Raw genomic sequence first — 21,177 nt, 5'->3', positions numbered from 1 at the left:
CTTAATTTAAATACTCAAGATTGTGAGTACTTATAGGAATGTTCTGAAAGTTAAGCTCAATTGACAACATTTGTGATACAATGTTGATTACCACAAAAATAAATATAAAAATAAATTTTGCATTTTGTCTTTTTCTTTAAAAAAGCTAATATTTTGGTTACAGTGAGGCACTTACAATGGAAGTGAATGGAGACAATCTGTAAACAAAATACTCACTGTTTCAAAAGTATAGCCACAAGATGTAAACAACATGTGTGCTAACATGATGTTAGAGTGATAAAATCGCTAACTAACCTTTTCTGTGTAAAGTTATAGCCAATTTTACAACTTCATTGCCATGACAATGTAATGCCGTAAACACTAAAACAACCATAAAAATAATGATTTGCAGTGATGAACAGCTCAAATACTACACAGGTTTTAACAGAATAATGCATGTAAGTGCTTTTATAAAATTATAAGCTTCACATTTCTGTCTTTGAATGGGACATGAAGTGGAAAATCTAATTGTCCTTGATATTTAGACCTATAAGAGGTAACTGTACTGTAAAAACATACTGTACATTTCAGAACTCAAAACTTCCTCCCCAGACTAAAAGAGCATTTATAGTTCACACCTGTTTGAAATGTCTCTTTTTGAAAACTGTGTTTGTGATGTCACAAGACATTTCTCAGATGTATTTACACGCCCCACAACATGTTTTGTCACACCCTTGGCCCCACCCACTGGCGTTTAGTTCGTATCGTAAACAGAGAGGGATTGCGGGCTTAGTGTTCCAACTATTTCTGAACACCAAAGGGGACCCATCTGGACTATTTCGAAGATTTTTGTGCATATAACACGCATTACACAGACGTCTTTGTCCGTTGTTATGCTTATCGCGCAACTTTTAAAAGATGTGGTGTCAAGTTACAATTCAGAAATGGAGATGCCATGCAGTATCATTCAGCTGCTCTTCTTGCTGTTCATTCACCCATCTGCACTATTTTTAATTGTTGGTGTATGTAAACAAGCACTGGCTGGACATCTTTGACCATTTGGATGCGTTTCTAGTGATTTGCGCCTCAATGAACCAATGTATGTGCATCATGTTCAACGTGCTATGGACTGTGAATGTGCGAATATCAGTGTGGACTGCTTGTGAACAAGTCGTAATACGATTCAAGTGTTGCAAAGGAACTGTTACTAGAAAAGAATGGGGCAGTTAAAAACTTGATTTGACTGCAAAACCGTGAGTAAACAGTTTCATTCATGAATATTTTATGTCAAGACTGTTTAATAGTTATGGTGCTGATGTGCTTGAGTGAACATTTTAATATATTTGGATGCGATGTGTGTTATGTGTAAACCCTGAAATTTAGTTTTATAATGTTGTGGACAGCTTGTTTATTCTCTTCCGATTGAGTTTCAAATATGGCTGAATTTGAGGGGCTGCATGATGTTAGCCAATCAGAACAGTGGGCATTGGAGTTTAAAGGAGACGCTGTGGCCAAAACCGAGCGTTTCAGACAGAGGGCCAGAAACAAGGTGGAAAATTATAATTTATTATTATAACTATGACAGTTTTGGTGCCAAAAAACTTTACTGAAATTATCAGTGGACCTCAGGGAAGATAATAAAATTATTAAAAAAATAGCATTTCATGACCCCTTTAAACCCTCCAAAAATTGGCGCCTTCACTTCCATTGTAAGTGCCTCACTGTAACCTTGAGTTTTGCATATTTTAAAGAAAAGGAAGGATGTCTTGAAATTAGTTTTTGTTGTAATCAGCACTATGTTACAAATGTAGTCATTTGAGCTTAACTGGTATTGAACCCAGAATATTCCTTTAAACTAGATTGCGGGAGGTTAGTGATTATGATGTGGATGTGGATTTTTGCACTGAAATACTATGTACAAAAGTGTTGTGACAGTTCAGTGAATTCTCCCCTTTGTCTTGTTTTATGATTAGGGTTAAAATGATGAAAAACGAAATTTGACCAAATTTAGTGAAAGTTTATGTATAAAACAGAAAAAAATAAAAAAATAAATTGCCAATGGTGTAAAAACATTTCGATGTTAAATTATTTAGCTTAATATGCAAAGCCAACTACAAGTAAGCCATTCATTGATTGATTTTCTTAAAAGCTGTTAAAACTATCCCAAACAATGAAATATTACCTTGAAAAAGATCTTTATTTTTGCAATTCAGTTTGGTGGTGCAAAAATTACACACCTCTTTAACTAAACAGGAAAACAAGTTGATGTTACCCTATTAGAAAAAAAATAAATATATAAATCGTGTTTATACTTTACATAAACCTCACTAAGTGTTGTAAGATTTCTCTAAAAACAAGGTAAATGCAACATACATAAGTCTACAGCATTTTTTGTGTGAGTACAAAACAAGCCATTCACTACAAACTCTAGTACATTTCTGTAAAAACTGTATGTAAATCCATAAAAAAAGTAATGCATATTTTGTAAGCTTCAAATGCATTTCATGGTCTTTTGCTATTTATTTCAGAAGGCTTCATGCCCACACACATCTGTTACGAAGTGCGGTATTAACTCCTCTCCGCTAACACAAACCATCACAGATTGAGTCTCTGAAAGGCCGTCCGTTTGAATGTCAGAGGCCTTCCATAATAATAGGAAGCTTGAGGCGCGGAGAGCGAGGCTCACACTTTAATCCATGATGACAACATGTCAAACGCCTGTTCTCACCCTCTTCCAGTCGAGGCGTCTTTATTCCCAAGTGTACAGTCGTCCCTGTATGTGCTTCTATGAGCATTTCTAAAGGTGACAGATGAAAACGAAGAGACGTAGGCAGACATCTGCGCAATGTTCTAATATCAAAGCTGTCGCCTTGACAGGTGAAAACCTCTGTGCACTCTGTTAAGACCGAAACTTTTTAGCATTGATCTACAAACTAGTGGACAAGAACATGACATTCCTGCTCCAAGTGCTGGCTTACGTCTGAAGTAGCTTTTAAGAAGGGATTATTTGAGTCTTTAGCCACTAATGTAATGGGGGGTAACTCAAACATATAGCACAAGCAAATAACTTCTCTTTGTGTGCTATAAGCTAAATTCTGTGACAGTTTATAACCGTTCCCTTGCCTTGTAAAGAAAACACAATCTGTCTATTGATAATGTGTGGAAGGTTGTTTTTGCTTTTTAGCAATATGTACTAAATGAGCACCTATTATGTTTTTTAAACATGCCTAATTTTGTTTTAAAGGTCTCATACAATAGATTTACATGCATCCAAGGTCAAAAAACACTTTAATTTGCTCATAATTTAAATTGCAGCATTACCTTTTTTCCCAGTGTCAAAAACGACTCGTTCAATGATCCGTTCTAAAGGATTCATTCTAAACTCCTCCTTTCAGAGAGCCTATTCTGCTCTGATTGGTCAGATGTCTCAGTCTGTTGTGACTGGTCTACCGCTTACTGCGCATGTCGAAAAGGAAATGCCCATTACCATATCCGAGTTTCAGCTCCATCTGAAAAAATGTCTGTTTTACCTTACCAATTTGAGCCCGAGTCCGACAAAGATGCATCGGAAGATAAACCCGAACCACCATCGCGACGAGAACAAGAACGTTTCTCAGTGGTAAGTTTATTTTGTAGTTTGACAATAACGTGAGTTAGCCGGTTAGCAGAGGCTAACAGCTAACAGGCTAACAGCGTGCACTGGCTGTACACGTATACAACACAAAACGACGCATTTGGAACACTCGGTAGAAAATATATACATAAATAATCATACTTACAGGTTGTGATCGAGAGGCACAATATGATCCAAATAAAGTGGGTAAGGCCCCATGTTTAATAAATAATCATTTTGCAAATCCCGCATTGACTTCAGCTAGATTGGAGAAGCAGTCGTCAGTGAAACGACGGGAACACAAACGAAGGTCAGAGTTGGACTGGTTTGGTATCGTTTTAAAAATGAACTCTAACCACCGACGCTTTACATCCTCAACCTTTGGTAGTATATGCAAAGTGGTTTTGCTTTGGCAGCGCAAAAAACAGCGTCTTCTAGACATGGCGACAACAGGAACCTAACTCTATCAGGGCAACTACAACTGTAGTATTTGAGGGTGGGTCAAAGCTGTTCGCAAACAGCCAATGAAGACCAGAGGTGGGTTTTAGTACAGGAAGTAAGTCTGGAATTACTAACGACTCATTTCAGGTGTTCAGAATTGGTTATTTCTTTTGGGAGTCAATAACTCCATTTGTCGTGCACTTTGAAGACTTTTTTACATTCACAAACAGCTATATAACACACTACATGAAAGGTAATATTTGAAAAACCATAATAGGTGCTCTATAAGGCCACACTAATATGTTTTCGTTTAAAAATGCATTAATTTTATCATGTTAACACCTCTCTTCCACACTAAAATGCTGTTTTCCTCCACAAAAAATGGAAAGTTTCGAAAACACTCTCCAATACAGAATACTTTGGAAAACAATGACGTTAGGAAACTGAAAGTTTTCAAATGGAAACGGATTAGTGTGAATGTGGCCAAAAACACAACATGAAACTGTTTTCGCAACATATTTGAATAACGAAACTTGATGTACGAGACATTTCCAAGTAAAACACAATATTCAGTAGGATATAATATCAGGTGGGATTTGACTTTATTAAGACTATGATATTATCGGTAAAAAAAAAATAAAAAATCAATAAATGTTTGCCCAGAAATAATTCACTTACCACCATGTCGTTCGAACCCCGTATTTTTTTCTTTCTTCTGTAAAAACACAAATGAAAATAAAGAATGCCGGAGCTCTCTTTTCAAGTATTTTCATGAGTCGTGATGTGTCTAAAGGGGCCATTTTGTTTATTTTTATTTTTGGAAACAAGCGTGAAAATCGATTTTGAGAGCTACAGCATTTTTTTGGGCAAATATTGTCTTTTTCAGTCTGTTTCTCACACAATAAGCTCTTTTTCACCATTGGGCCAAGCGGTTCTATTAACATTTCCACTCAAACATTCGTCCGTACGATTTCAAACCATTTATGGCACCAATTTCTCAGCACGGTAAGCTAACCATACTCAGGACGAAGAACCGTTCGGGTAGAACTTAGAACCAAAAGTGGCAAATTTAGTTACGTGGTGATGATTAGACATTTGCTCAGTCAGTCCATTCTAATCCTGATTTCACAGCACCACTATGGACAAAGAAACCTAAACCATGTGAACGAGCCTGGATCAGAATGAAATGACACCTTTCATGATGCTTTTTGGTGCTTTTTAGAGCTTGAATATACAAATCAGCATCCACTTTCTAATGAAATAATCCTTTAAGAATGTAATCAGCAAGAATTGTTATCAAATGTCTTTCCCAAAAAATTTCATCAGTTAAAATCCAATGAAACCTACTGATGAATTTGAATTCCTCTGTGCTTGAGCATGTGGCCCAAACCATTGTACATTCAAGGTTCCACTACATGCTGTTTTCCTGTTTAAGTTTGAAAAGGCCAGAGTATGGATCTGTCACCAGCAGACAGCAGAGATGGTACTGCCTCCTACAGTGGTGTCTGTCAGTATCTTTGCTCTCTATACTTGTTCTCTTTCTCACACAAGAGACAACGAATGTTTCTTTGGCTACCCAGCTCAATTTTCACCTCTTAATAGCCTAGCAGGCAGACAGTTTCGTTAGTTAGCAAGGAGACATTTGGCGAACCATGGCATTGTTGGCTGTTGTCAAGTCTCAAGTCTCAGCCCACGGTCCGCCTGATGCATATTGAAATGGCTGAAATCGCCTGTTCCAGTCTGCCAATATATATATATATATACAGGGTTGGGAGGGTTACTTTTGAAATGTATTCCACTACAGATTACAGAATACATGCTGTAAAATGTAATTTGTAACATATTCCGTAATTAGATTACTTAAGGTCAGTAACATATTCTAAATATTTTGGATTACTTCTTCAGCACTGGTAGATTTTTTCACTTGTTTTGACTATAAAAACTCTGCCAGTACAGTGACAAAATACACACGTTAAAAATACATTCTCTGAAAAACCTAAATATCTTATGCAGTGTTGTTTCTAAAACAAGATTAATCAAATTGATCTTGTATTAAGGATTTTTAGATATTTTTACAGGAAAACAATACAAAAATTATTAACAAGAATAAGATTTTTGCCCTAATATCAAAGGTCTTACTAGGAAAAAAGAAATTATGATCTAACATGAATTTTCTTGATAAACAATATGATCGTGCCTGGTAACATGTGCATGTAAAATGGCTAGAAATAGCATTTTAGCTTAGCGTAAAACTGACAATTTACACAAGGTTTATTTCTATTTCTTCTGCTCCAAACTTATTTAAACTTACTTCTCTGTCTGCTTGTATGAATGTAACGCATCATAAGAAAGTGTTTCACCGCTGTTCAAATGCACTTTGGATTGCATCATTAAATGAAGCAAATGACAATAAAATGAAAAGTAATCTCTTCAGTAATCAAAATACTTTTTGAATGTAACTGTATTCTAATTGTCAATTATTTAAACTGTAGCTGTAGTGGAATACAGTTACTTATATTGTGTATTTATACCACAGGTCTGTTAAATGCTTGATTCTAATTGGCTGACGGACATTTTAAGGTGTGCAATTATTTTTCAGGTAAACGCACAGCTATGAAGTACTTTCAGGTCTTGACTGCATAACGGTTCCATATCACTTTGCCAAATTATTTCAGTTATTTCAAAGTGCCCTGCAGGTTGCCACAACAAAATAACCAATTAAAACAAAGACAATGGTTAAGTACATAGGATAAGAATGACAAACAATATCTATAATATCCTAAATTTATTTCAATTTCGATAGAAAAGCATCCTTGGGCTCTCTCTCTCTCTCTCTCTCTCTCTCTCTCTCTCTCTCTCTCTCTCTCTCTCTCTCTCTCTCTTTCACTCTCGTCTCACCAACACACACTCACACACAGACAGACAGACAGACACAGACAGACAGACAGACACAGACAGACACAGACACACACACACACTACCTTGTTACTCCAATGCCGAAAAGCAGCACATCCTCCGCTGCTAGTTCTAAAGTGATGTTTTCGAACTAGCAACGAAGGCTTGAGCAGTATCAAAGCTAGATACACTTGATCAATACAACAGTTTCTATATTAGCTGAAATATCTGTGGGAAACACCCTCACCCTCCTCATCTCATATACACACTCCCGCACACGTGGACACACATACATTATACGCATTACGCACACACTCGCGAGCGAAAAACAGAGCCGGCATGTCAGTGCACACCTGCTCAGTGGGTGTAAGGGACTCGACATGGAGGCGAAGGTAGAATTCATATGCAAGAAGTTTATTATAATCAGCAAACAAATCCAAGACACTAGGCAGAGACGTAATCGCTGAAGCAAGTAAAGTAGTCGTTACTCAAGTAATCAGTCCAACAAGGCAAACAGAGCAAAACAGTAATCCAATAACGGTAATCCAGTGAAACAGGCACAATGGTCATAACAAGTAGGCAAATAAACAGGCAATGAAAATAACGCTTGGTAAGGCAGTAAACTGGCAATACTTCGCAAAGTCACAATTGGAAGAGCATGGCTATTTCTATGGTTCAAACAGGAAGTAAACATAGAAGAAACGGTACAGTGTCAGTATTCGGGAGAGGGCTCCCTCTGGTGGTCGGCTGATTCATTACAGTGGGGTTGAAAACAGTTGTTAAGGTTTACATGGGAGAAGCTACATACAAAAATGGTGACACTCGCAGCTACTAAGAGGTGCTTAAACTTGCATCTTGCCAATTTTTAAGCGATGTTACTTCTGACGAGAGCTGCAACAAAAAAGGTAATCCCAGAAGCGATCTCTCTCAGTTTCTGAGTTTCATTTTTTCAATCACTAAAACGCAAACTCACACACACACACACACACACACACACACACACACACACACACACAAACACACAAACAAACACACTACCTTATTACTTCAGTAAGTGCTCCAGTAAAGCAGCGCAAGCCTTGCAATCCTCCGTTGCTAGTTTTAAAGTGACGTTTTCAAACTAGCAACGAAGGTTTGGACTGTATTAAAGTAAGGTGCTGAATCCGTGGCAGAAGTAGTTCCACTCACGGGAAAGCATTTTAGGGACGAAAACCAGAAAATGTCTTGAGATAAAACCCTGAACAATGTCTTAAGGTGTGGTAACCATGGTATAAGCGGAAAAATTGACACTGTGCGTCGTGACCGCATTACCACCTCGGGCGTGCATTATTTTTAGATAATTCAACAGTCCGTCATCAATTATTCCTTACATGATTTTGTGCATAACCAGGGACATTTATTCTGGGACTGTTATGAAGACCGAAACACACCGGTGACTCTTAGAGTGTTTTAAGATGACAGAGATTTGGCTCCATTACAAAGCTCTATAGTTAAGTAGGTTATTTACCAAATTAAGCTTTTTATTTACTATATACTGTAGTCACCAGGTGAAGGGTTTTGTTTATTTATTGTACCAGATGAAGTTTATTGACAAAATAAAAATATCCATTAAAATGAGGATAAAAATATGGATGAATATTCTCAATGATGACAGATTTAGATTTTAGATACAGTAGGTGTCAGTGTTTGTTTTTATTTCACTTCTATAGGTCACTGTTATACTGCAGAACCAAGTCATTCTACTATGGAATCCTCCAGCACCAGCCACAGAGGAACACGGAGGAATAAAAAATACATAAAAAAATACTGGCAACTCTCAGTATAGATCTTTGCCAATAACCGATATCAGCACTGATTAATGTGTAAAAATGATATATTCGTCTACCTCTAGTTAGTGCCAACAAATCTTTGAAAGATCCTTAAGACTTAGTAGCAAGTAAATTAGATCTCCATGAGCACAATTGTATGTCCTGCTTTGTTTTCTGGGTTATGTCTGTAAAAAATAGCCTGTTCCGATTTTATGGCTTTCTGGAATACATAATAAATGCAGAACGGAGGTGGAATTTAGCAGTTTCTGGAGACGCCATTGTCTCTTTTTTTTTTCTCTTTACGTTACTTAATAATGTAATTTCAACTCAAAACGATGTTTCATGTCCATTTATTTATTTATTTGGCAATTACTATTGCAATATGCATGATAATGAAAAGTGGGATGGTAATTTTCGTGATATGAACACCAACACAAATTTGCCGCAAACCGGAGGTGAAATTCAGCTGTTTCTGGAGAATCCACTGTCTCTTTCTTCTCAAATAATAATGTAATTTCAACTCAAAATAACATTTCATGTCCATGTATTTATTTATTTGGCAAGTAGTCTTGTTCTAAGCAGGATAATGTTCGTGCTGGTGGTATTTTTTTATTTTTTATATATATAAATACTTTTCAGAATTTATCGGATTCTGGAGACTCTGTGGTCTCTTTCTTCTCAAATCATTTCAACTTCAATTTATTTATTTGGCAAGTTGTCATGTAAAAAGTGAGATAATGAGCAGCCAGATGGTAATTTTTGCCATATAATCACCAACAGAACACCAACACAAACTAGATGTGGAATTCGGCTGTTTCTGGAGACTCCGCCATCTCTTTCTTCACACATAATAATGCAATTTCAACTTACATCGATATTTAATGTCCATTTAATTATTTATTTGGTAAGTAGCCATGTAATAAGCGGGATAATGTACAGATGACTGGTCATTATCGCAAAATAAACCAAGACAGAGTGATTAGGACCCAACGTGAAGCGTCAAAACCTACTTAATACCGCTAGACGGACAGAAATTCGAAACACAAAATATACTTATATTTCCCTTTTCTTCGGTGTGTTATCTTTACAACCGCTCATTAAGACTATAGGGGCATTATCTTAATGCATTTTTCTACATTTATCTTTTATTGTTTTATAACATCATTTTCATAAACATCCACCCCTAAACTGCACTTAAAAATGATAGAAACCTGTGCGTCGTTTTACATTTTAGTCAGATTGTTCTTCCTGTCTAAATGGATGATTTAAGCCCAGAATAAGCTTCAGTGAGTACCAAACACCATGCCGTAAAGTCAAACACTTAGTTACAGAAGACTACATAGGAGTAAAATCAGTTAGCAAAATGTTCAATGATTGTTTAATGGTCTATTATTTGATCCATATGGCAAGAGAAAGTTATTTTTTGTACTATTTTTTGAATGACATCAAATGAGAATCTAGTGAACCCAAGGCACAGTTCAAAACAACACATCTTGCAGTGCCCTGTATTAAATGGATGTCCTCTTAGCTATGAAAAGCCTCAGCAAAATATAAAGATCTTCCCAACTCAACCACTCTGCTCCAGACACAGCTAATGCATCCAAACCAGCCCCATGCATTTTTAAAAAAGCCACACACTATACTCACGTATCTGTTTAAGCCGTCATAATCACACCTCTCGATGTGGCCAAGGCTGCCATCAGAAAAGTACAGCTTTTCGGCTTTGTGGTCAATTGTGAGTCCATTAGGAGTGGTGACATCGATGTTAACGATGACTCTGATATTTCTGCCTGTCAGGGTCGATCTCATGATGCTTGGCCGCTGTTCATTCCAGTTAGTCCAAAACATCAGGCTGAGAAGATGGTAAAAATTACGGTCAGTGTAGAATGTCGCACCAAACAATTCTTACAATATTCACAGACAAGACATGAAAGACAAGAAGAAACCAAGTGTAAAGGTTTGAATATACGTAACATTGACAGATATGTACCCTGTAGTAGTCTTCTTTGAATGCCATATTCAAATTTCGCATTTTCAATTTCGCATTAGAGTCCTTGATATACTGTATATAACATCTATGTTAATAGCCTCATTAAAGATGTATTCTTCTGCAATTACAATCAAAAAGGCTACAGTCTAATAGCACCATTGTGAATATTATGCTTTTTCTTTTCCTTTTAATGTGGCAGAAAAAGACTAGTCCTTCAAAGGACAAGTATGTCCTTGTTTTTGAGGCGAGTGTGCTTGGCATGATGGGGCGTAAGTTCTCGCTGTGATCTTTGGCAAATTTTAGATTGCTGAGGTTTCTTGCTGACTAAAGCAGGCACATACTGCCATGCTAATGCTCTAACAGGCTAATGGAATGGCTGCTATGCTGACCACTTACTGTACATTCAAACGACTGAGAAGGCAGTTCCATATCGTATAAGAATTTTATCAGGATGCTCTGTTCATGCTACACTTCATTCTTGGAGCTTGGAATGTCGGAAATTCTTTTGTGGAAAAGAGTGATAGAATGGCAGCTGAAGTTGGACTTCCAACTTGGAAACTTGTGCGGAAATCAACAGCTCTTTTAATGAAATGCGGAAAATATGTCACATGAACATGGCGGTGACCAAGAGAGATGCACTTACTTGGTAATGATAAATGTTTACATTTATAAACTCAGCAAAAAACTGCTTTTATTTCCAGCAAACTTAACATGTGTAAATATTTGTATGAACATAAAAAGATTCAACAACTAATACATAAACTGAACAAGTTTCACAGACATGTGACTTACAGAATTGGAATAATGTGTCCCTGAAAGGGTAGGGGGTCAAAATCAAAAGTAACAGTCAGTATCTGGTGCCACCAGCTGCATTAAGTACTGCAGTGTATCTCCTCCTCATGGACTGCACCAGATTTGCCAGTTCTTGCTGCGAGATGTTACCCCACTCTTCCACCAAGGCACTTGCAAGTTCCCAGACATTTCTGGGGGGAATGGCCCCAGCCCTCACCCTCCGATCCAACAGGTCCCAGACGTGCTCAATGGGATTGAGATCCGGGCTCTTCGCTGGCCATGGCAGAACACTGACATTCCTGTCTTGCAGGAAATCATGCACAGAACGAGCAGTATGGCTGGTGGCATTGTCATGCTGGAGGGTCACGTCAGGATGAGCCTGCAGGAAGGGTACCACATGAGGTAGGAGGATGACTTCCCTGTAACATACAGTGTTGAGATTGCCTGCAATGACAACAATCTACAAGCCCTCAGTCCAACCTCTCTCAGTCTATTACAGACAGTCTGAGCACTGATGGAGGGATTGTGCATTCCTGGTTTAACTCGGGCAGTTGTTGTTGCCATCCTGTACCTGTCCTGCAGGTGTGATATTCGAATGTACCGATCCTGTGCAGGTGTTGTTACACGTGGTCTGCCACTGCAAGGATGATCAGCTGTCCTTCCTGTCTCCCTGTAGCGCTGTCTTAGGCGTCTCACAGTACAGACATTGCATTTATTGCCCTGGCCACATCTGCAGTCCTCATGCCTCCATGCAGCATGCCTAAGGCATGTTCACGCAGATGAGCAGGGAACCTGGGCATCTTTCTTTTGGTGTTTTCAGAGTCAGCAGAAAGGTCTCTTTAGTGTCCTAAGTTTTTACAACGGTGACCTTAATTGCCTACCGTCTGTAAACTGTTAGTGTCTTAACGACCGTTCCACAGGTGCATGTTCATTAATTGTTTATGGTTCATTGAACAAGCATGGAAAACATTGTTTAAACCCTTTATAATAAAGATCTGTAATGTTATTTGGATTTATACAAAATTATCTTTAAAATACAGTATCCTGAAAAAGGGACATTTCTTTTTTTGCTGAGTTTATTTAATACATCAATTAGTCAAAGTTCCTACATTATATATTAAAAGAACAGCAAACATGTACAAAGACAGGTGTGTAAAACACAGTGAATGATTATCTCTTATGATAATCTAACTAGCATTGCTAGCATTGTTTATCCTGCACAATTTGCTTACTAGAGTTCTTTGATGACAATCGAACAAAACAACTGCAAAGCTTATGTTTGCAATACCATTTTGTTTCTATACCAGGGTCATTGACCAGTACAGTTGTCCAAGATGATAAAATTGACAAATCTTTAACAAATCTATTTTACTCGCATGTGGTATATCAGGTTTGTAGAAATTTAATATTTGTGCCCACGTTGGTTTTATAAATGTATTTATTGTATTGTATTGTATTGTGTGTGTGTGTGTGTGTGTGTATATATATATATATATATATATATATATATATATATATATATATATATATACAGTAATTGTTTTTATTATAATTATTATTTATTTTATATATTTTATAATAATAAAAAATATTAATAATAAAATATTATGGTATTTTTACACAAAAATGTATTTAATGAAAAATGCCAAGTGATGTAACTATCAAGTAAGAGGAATTTAAATACTCCCCTTGCTTCACATGTGTATAAATAACCTTGAAAATCTAAAAAACAATTAAATATGCATGTTGGTTATACACCACCTTACTTTAATTTGGTGACAAATGTTTATAAAATAATAATGTATAAAACACACTTCCAACCGATATTGTTTCAGTCTTTTTTTTTTTTTTTTTTTTTTTTTAAATAATAATATATGATTATTCCAAACTACTTAAGACAGCATTTAATTTCTCAAGAATTACAGCTTTTGATGAGAATTGAATGAGAATGAGGTTTAGATCCACTCGTTATTTTGTGTTGGGCAATGGGTCACTTCTGTTGTCGGAGGTTGAAGACATCAAATAGGAATATCCCACATCTGACTTTGAATGGAACACAGCGTAAAGATGTAAATGTAAAAACATAAATTTACTGGTACATATAGAAGATTAAATAATAATTAAACCAACTCAAATGAAGTACATAATCTCTTTTTTAATCTCAATTAGTCTCCTAACACACAAAATAGCCCACAGATCATACTGTTGACATCTTAGTAATGTGAAACGTGTTAAATGCGAAACTTAAACTGAACTACAAGAAAACGTTTAATAATTTAATTTAGAGAAGGCCTTGCATGCCTTATAATATTACAATGAGAGGATCAAGCAAAAAAAGAAAAAAAAATGAAAAAAAGTCTAATCACGAACAGTTCAGGAAGGCATCAATTTGTCGAGCAGCAAAATATTAAATAAATGACAAAAGTGCAACTTAATTAATGGTTTCTAATTTGAAAATGAAGGGAAATGGCTGACGGAGATCAAGAGGCACAAACTCGTTTGGAGTTTAATGCCGTCTTTGTCATTTTTTACTGATGTAAAATTTATACACTGTATGTGGACTTGTGCCTAATTACTCTGAAATAATTCCTCACTCCTTCCATTGAACTTTTTAAAAGACAGCTATCAAAACAAACATTTTAACAGAGGTTTTTATGAGATTAGGTAGAGTAACTTTAGATGTTTTGAGAGTTATTTTATTTTAATGAAAAGGAAAATACGATTTCAACACATCTGCCTTACCAGCCTGAGGGAGATGAGATTTCCTTGTTCTTGTACTGTACATGCAGTTCTAGTACATCGCTGAACAGAGTATAAATTTAATTGCACTAGCACTGTTACAAAACAAATGAATGTGCGAAGGATTAACAAGAAAACAAGAAAATTACCCAGAGAACCGAGCTTAAAATGTTACAATTAGGCTTAATATATCTCTAGACAATGTCTGCATTTATTTTTTGAAATTCAACTGCATAACATCAGTTTCTTAATGATGGTTTAGAATAAAATTATTTGTACTTACTTATTTGCACAAATCTCTAGCCCATTTTCCACCACTGTGTGTGAAATTATCAACCTGGTCTCATAGAGTCATGGACCTGCAAGGGGGGGGGGGGCCACCCAAAGGCCCAAGGACGGTATCCAATGGCGTGGCTGAAGGTCTCTTGCGCATTCTGTCTTATCGTGCGCATTAAGTTTAAGTTATTTTTTCCGATTAAATAACTATATTATTCATTTTATGATCCCCGTTTATTTGATCTGACTCCAATTATAAAAGTTTCCAAGGATATATTAATGTTCCAATCTTAATTATTATTTTAAAATTTGGTTTAACATTTGATCATCGTATTTAACTCTATTTTATATTGTACTCATTCATTCAGATTCCTATGTCGCTTAGAGAGTCTCGCGCTGGCCGTGTACACGGATCTTACGATCACAAACACGCCAGTCTTGGTCATTAGACAGAGGTAATTGACTAATACTATTTAGATGGTTGCTCATGCTTGCTCTTTTATCTAAAAATATTTTGTTTAGTCCCCTTAGATAGCAGACACTTAATTAGAGTAACATTATTTCTACTCAGAGGTCATAACTGCTAAAATTTACAAAGATAGACCAACATTACCTAAGTTAAAAATAGCTTTATATAATCATGCCATAGTTTCCTATGTACACTTAGCTAGAAAAATATTACAATAACCAGAGGTTTAGACTTCACCCTATTTAGGTTAGTCGATCAACTTCATGTTGTCCTTAACGGAAATTCCATATTGAGCCTGTACACTCTTTAAGTACGCTTGAACTAACGCCAATTTGTTAGTCTGAGCTCTAAAGTCTCAGTCGGTGTGCCCCATGCTCCACTCAGAACTGAGCTTTAGTCCACTACTAACCTGGTCGTAGATTTGTGGAAACATGAACTTAATGTTATCTACTAAAGACAATAGTTTCAGAATAAATCAGAATAAACTCAAAAGTAACAATGTATATACCAGGTAAAATAATATATTCATCAATTCCAATTAGACAATAATAAGTCAAATTCAAACATTTATCAAAACATAAGAAATAAGAATTGCATACCTGGTAGAGAAAACTACACACAGCAATTGTGCGGGAGATCTGACTACAGATTCCCTGAGCTCCTCAAGTACCAAATGATTCTATTGTTATTTCAGATGTGTTTGTTTGATGTTATTCAGGATTTGGTTTACAATTTAGGGGGTTGTGAGTAGACCGTTGAAACTTTTAATTGAGTTGGTCGTTTGATGTTTACAAAGAATGCACCTAATCTGCATACAGCATATGGTTCCTGTGAGATACCTGGGAGAGGCATGCCCCTGATAGAATACAGTAAGTTCTTAAATCTTACTTGTGATTTGACTTTGCTGAAAGGGAATGAGACCATTTTACCAGTTGCACTGAGACCTCTTGAATGATACCAAACATGTATGATCAGAAAACCTTTTACATTACAGAACAGGATAAGTCATAATTTAGTTTTTGGTGACTTTAAAGTGACTTGAGGTGAGAGAGAGGGAGCAGATGTGAGTGAGATTTGCGTTTTATGGTCCTTAATCAGTAGGGTGTGTTGTCTCAAGTGGAAATGCTCTTCTGTGTGAGAGTTTTGTGACGTTTATGATGTTCTTTGACTTTTATCGGAAATGGCACCTTTTGGGCATAGACATCCTGGTGCCAGAATTACAGACCTTTAACTTCACTTTTGCAAAATTATTTTTATGTGGCTCGCTGTTCGTATCACAGTGGTTTCCTAGTGAAATAAACACTAGAGGGGCTAAAACAACTATTTTTATTCCCTTTCATTGAAATCACAATTAAAATGGCACATCATCAGTTCTTAAAAACGTACTTTTCACCTTGTTTCTTACACAATGCTATCTTATGACATTTAAACAATAGCGATACATTTTAATGTTTGCATTACATAACCAACAACATTTACAAGCTTGTTTGAGTGTGACCATATTGCGCGGGAGCTAAACTGATGCACTTTGATGCAAAGGACTGGGGTACGAGTCCTGAAGAGCATGCGAGTCGACACGTGAGCCGAAAGTGTCATAGAAGCACCACAAAGTGACATGATTGCTTCAGCTATTGCATTATTCGTATCACATTTGCTTTTTATAACACTCTTGGTTAGGTTTAAGGTTTAGGGTAGGGAGTAGGGCTGGGTATTGATGCATAATTTCCGATTTGATTCAAATCCAATTCACAAGCTTTCAATTTGATTCAATTTGATTCCGTTTCGATATAGATTCAAATGGGTATATTTCAGTTGTAATGTCCCGTTTGCTTATGTATGAAAGAAATTCTCTCCCAGCTAAAGCTGTTAATTATACAGGGGACCTTCTAACTAGGTACATTACGAAAATATAAATTTTACTAACTACATTTTATAGGTTTTTCATCATTTTGGTAACATTTTAGCTTTTTAAAAATGAACAAAGCCATGTATTCAATCAATAAATATGACATTATATTGCATATTTTATTTTTTGTTACATGTTTATTATTGAAATGCATAATTTCTACTATTTATAAGTATTTACATTGATTTGTTGAACACGTGCTAAAAACCGGTACCGTCTCCTTAAGAAAATCTGCATTTCTGTAAACAGCATCTATAAATGGGCTTGAATGTCTTTATCTCATCTGTGCTATGCGTGATTAGAATTATGTTTCTGTTTTGGTGTTTTTGTGATAACATCTGCACCTATAATAACTAGAATAACTATCTGTAATAACTATCTATGGTAAACTTAAGATAAACTTCTAGACTCACCGTTGACACTCATCCAGTGTGAGAACATGCGGATGGTCTTCTTCAGACAAAGAGACCACCGTGTGTCTGTTAAAGGTGTTTGGTCTGGTCTGGTCGATGTTGTGGCGGGTGATGGTGGCCGTGGTAGAGCTCGTCCAGTAGAGAACATCCCAGCCTCGGTGGTACGCCAAGCCCTCCACAGAGCCTACATCTACAGAAGGGAATGCAAGGTCAACAATGGCCTGGTGCCAATCGGGGCCCTTAGTTCTTTGTGGTCCTCAATCTTAAGGTTGAAACATACTCTACAGAAGTATGAGAACGCTGATGTTTCTAGCTATATAAGCTTGATTTTGTGCATTGTTGCATTCCGAAATGTGACAGACCGCAAGTTTGTATTGCATTCTCAGCATTGCCACATGGGGTGCTGTAGCGAACACTAGTGTTGCATGTCCGCTTCTACTGTAAGTTTACTTTTGCACGTCAACTACTGTCATGGCCAAACAAGAGTTTGAAGAGAATATTGCAAAGAAAGTACATTAAAGCCTGTTTACATATAGCAACTTACCTTAACAATAACACGTCCAGTTTTATGGGACAACTCTATCGAACTCTAACACAGTAATGCAAGAATACATGCTATGAATGTTAAACTGAACTGCGCATTGGCCGAGTGTTTGCGTTTGTGTTTTTGCGTAAAGTATGTTTATTGGCGTAGTCCACATGTTGGTCATGCAACATCATTCTTGAGAGAAGTAGAAATGTCTGATTTGCAAACTAACGATTCAAATCTTTTCAGTTGATACAGTTCAGAAAAAACAATCTGGATGATTCGTTCAGAATCAGACTGATCCAGTTCTCAAGTTCAACTCACTGACTCAATGATGTGGTCGCAATGTTGAACAGCTCACAGGAGGTGAAGATTATCATGCATAATTACTTAAATTTACTTAAAAAAATAAAAAAATAAAAAATAAAAAAATGACAAGGATATTCTTCAAAACTAGTTTGGGTGAACTATTCTTTTCATTTAAAGTATTATCTTTGACTGTGAATACAGTACAATGCAAGGGTACTACTAAAGCTACAGTGTCTGAACTAAGGGGCTTTAATCTAATTTTTTTTAAACTAAAAAGGCCTTGAACTCCACAAAAATGCAACCAGTTGATCCGAAGACCATAAAACAGGACAGCAGGAAACAATCTCCACAGGTTCCTTCAAAAGTGATTCAGAAATAAGAAAAGCCAGACAGATGGTTGATGTAAAAAACAGTTGGGTTTCAGGAAAGGTCAAGCTGTGTTGTGGAAATGTGTGTGAAAACCAAATTGACACCTTTTTTAAAATACACCTTTTTCAACACTTCACTGAAACCACTGAAGTGCTTTCTTATAATTTCAACTTTTAAAATGTGAAATCATATTGGTCTAAATGTGCCATACAATATTTTAGGTGAAAAGAGATGTTTATACTGTATATGGAAGACTAGGAATACCACCCAATATAAACTAATCAAACATTTATAAATTAATTAAATATCACAAAGGTTTATGAAACTGCAGAATTATTCCACGTAGTTACAATAAGGATGCAGTTTCTTATCCCTGTAGTTTGATGACTGAAGTGACTAGCACAGAAAAGGATGCACAGACTCGCCTGGGATCACTTGCATAGAGTATAACAAGGACCCAACCAGCATAAAGCAGAACTCCGACTGTGCCAGGAAACAGACAATAAGACACTATGTTTTTCAAACTCAATGACAACGCTATATAACAAGGTTATAGATATAGAGATCTCTTTAATATCTAAATTTTTGCTCTGAGATCAAATGGAGACTTCTGTTTTATCTCCCAAGAAAAAGACCCCAGTAATCTCATGTGTCTCCTCTAGAGTTTCAGAAGAGATCTCAATAATGCCTCAAACTCTGATTGCACCAAAGTGCTCAGTTTTGCCACAACACCAAAGTCTGAAAATACAAATCAGAGATTTTGATATGGACTCAATCATTTCCCATACAATTTTTCCAAGAGCATATTATCTGAAACATGGGAAATTGATATGCTACTTCCGAATGTTCATGCATTTTTAAATAAACCCCATTCTGCCAAATTATAGACAAGTGGCATCCCCCATCAGACATCTATGAATCAATTAATCTTATGATAGCGTGTTGTGCAGGGTTGTGCACCATTCAGAATTGGAAATCCAGAAATTCCTGAATTTGAATTGAGGTAGCAAAAAGAATGTAACATTTTTATTCGAATTTGAAGTGAAGTAGAATTAAAATGGAATGAAATTTGAAGAAATTCATATGACTGTTTTTAAGTTTATTTTTTGTTTATACATATGATTTTTCTTTTTAACATGAAACAAATGGGGCATTTCCAGAAACGTTACACTGCAAAAAAAAAAAAAAAACATTGTTAGATCAAGTAAACAATGCTGAAAAAGCATTGAAAGATTAATTTGATTATTGTAATTGTTTGGGCTTATCTCTAATATCCACCCATATAGGGCCTTAAAAATGAACATACAAAAAGGAACTTTTGTTCAGAACCAGAATCTAAACAGATATTAAGATATCTTTTATACTACTGGAAATATAGGCACTCTAACTTTGGGAAAAACAACACGCACAAAAAAAAAAAAAAAAAAATATTTCCCCAATTTTTTGACTCAAGCCATTGCTATAAATCATAGGTGAAAATTGTCATTTTGACCCCTCTACAAAATATTGGATTACTCAGTAAATATTGATCCATGGCATTTAATATTTTGGCTTTTGCCATCTGTTATCATTTTTACCAAAAGAAAAAAAAAAAAAACATTTTGAGACCTCTGTTTGAGCTGACACAATGACCCATAATAAAAATTTTATTTGTTATCAAATGTTATTTCTAAATTAAATAAATACAGGAATAGGGCTGCAGGTGAAAATAACAGAAATTTCAGGTCTTAAGAATGAAGGTGACATGACATTTCCAGTTCAGGGCTCTAACAATGCATGTTGCCTGGGTAATGGCTCACGTACCATACAGTATATTGTGTGTGTATGTCTGTGTGTATCATCCGATCAGCTCCTGTCTGCAATCCATCACCTTTTCCTCTCACTTAAAAAGACAGATTTACCCCTGCGGAGACATCCTCCCATTCTCTCTCTCTTTCTCTCTCTCTCTCTCTCTCTCTCTCTCTCTCTCTCTCTCTCTCTCTCTCAAGGCCTGAAGGCTGATATTGAACCCCTCTGGCAGAGTTCAGCTCTTACTGTCTAACTTCGTCCCTGTCTCTCTCTCTCTCTCTCTCTCTCTCTCTCTCTCTAAGCCAATACACTCGCTCACCCCTGACCCGTAATTGATTTTCCAATCACATTAATAAAACCTTTCAAGGGTCCACCGTAGCAAAATCTGGCTTAGTAAAACCTTTTACTTCTTTCGAATATTCTCACACAGCTTCAATCAAGATTCGAGCTGAATTACAATAAAATAATTCCCGCTCTCCAGTTCATAAAAAAGATCTCTCTCTCTTAAATGAATAATTGCACTTTAGTGTTGTTAGTTTTATTATCCGACAATGCTGATTAGCCCATTCCTAGCATCATAATGTGTCTAAAAATAAGTCTGAGATATGAAAAGAGTGAGATTTTGACTGAAGTGAACACCATACTTGGTATTTGTGTTATTTTACTGTGTTTGCAGACCTCTTCTGTATTTTGAAATCAATTGAGAGTATCATATAAAAGGCTGAAACCGCCAGACATCATCAATATTTTTAGGGCATCGATCCAAATAAGAACTCAAAACTTTGTTGTGCAGAACAAATATAGGTTTCCATGTCCCAGAGGTGACAACGAGAACCATTTTGAAAGAAAAAAGTAATTTTTTTA

General features: G+C 36.2%; 1 protein-coding gene across 1 annotated transcript in view; it reads right to left on the bottom strand.

Annotated features, from left to right (window-relative positions):
• The window catches only part of LOC127438907 (low-density lipoprotein receptor-related protein 1B-like), a 326,009-nt gene that overhangs the window by 107,548 nt on the left and 197,284 nt on the right, over nt 1–21,177 (bottom strand). The window contains exons 42-43 of the mRNA XM_051694811.1: nt 17,322–17,511; nt 10,384–10,588 (exon numbers count right to left, since the gene is read on the bottom strand). Coding sequence (XP_051550771.1) covers nt 10,384–10,588; nt 17,322–17,511 — 395 coding nt within the window. The remainder of the gene's footprint in view (nt 1–10,383; nt 10,589–17,321; nt 17,512–21,177) is intronic.

The sequence above is a fragment of the Myxocyprinus asiaticus genome, chromosome 50 (genome assembly GCF_019703515.2).
Source record: "Myxocyprinus asiaticus isolate MX2 ecotype Aquarium Trade chromosome 50, UBuf_Myxa_2, whole genome shotgun sequence".
Lineage (NCBI taxonomy): Eukaryota > Metazoa > Chordata > Actinopteri > Cypriniformes > Catostomidae > Myxocyprinus > Myxocyprinus asiaticus.
Note: the sequence above shows the minus strand (reverse complement) of the source record. Positions and strands in the feature narration are given on the sequence as shown.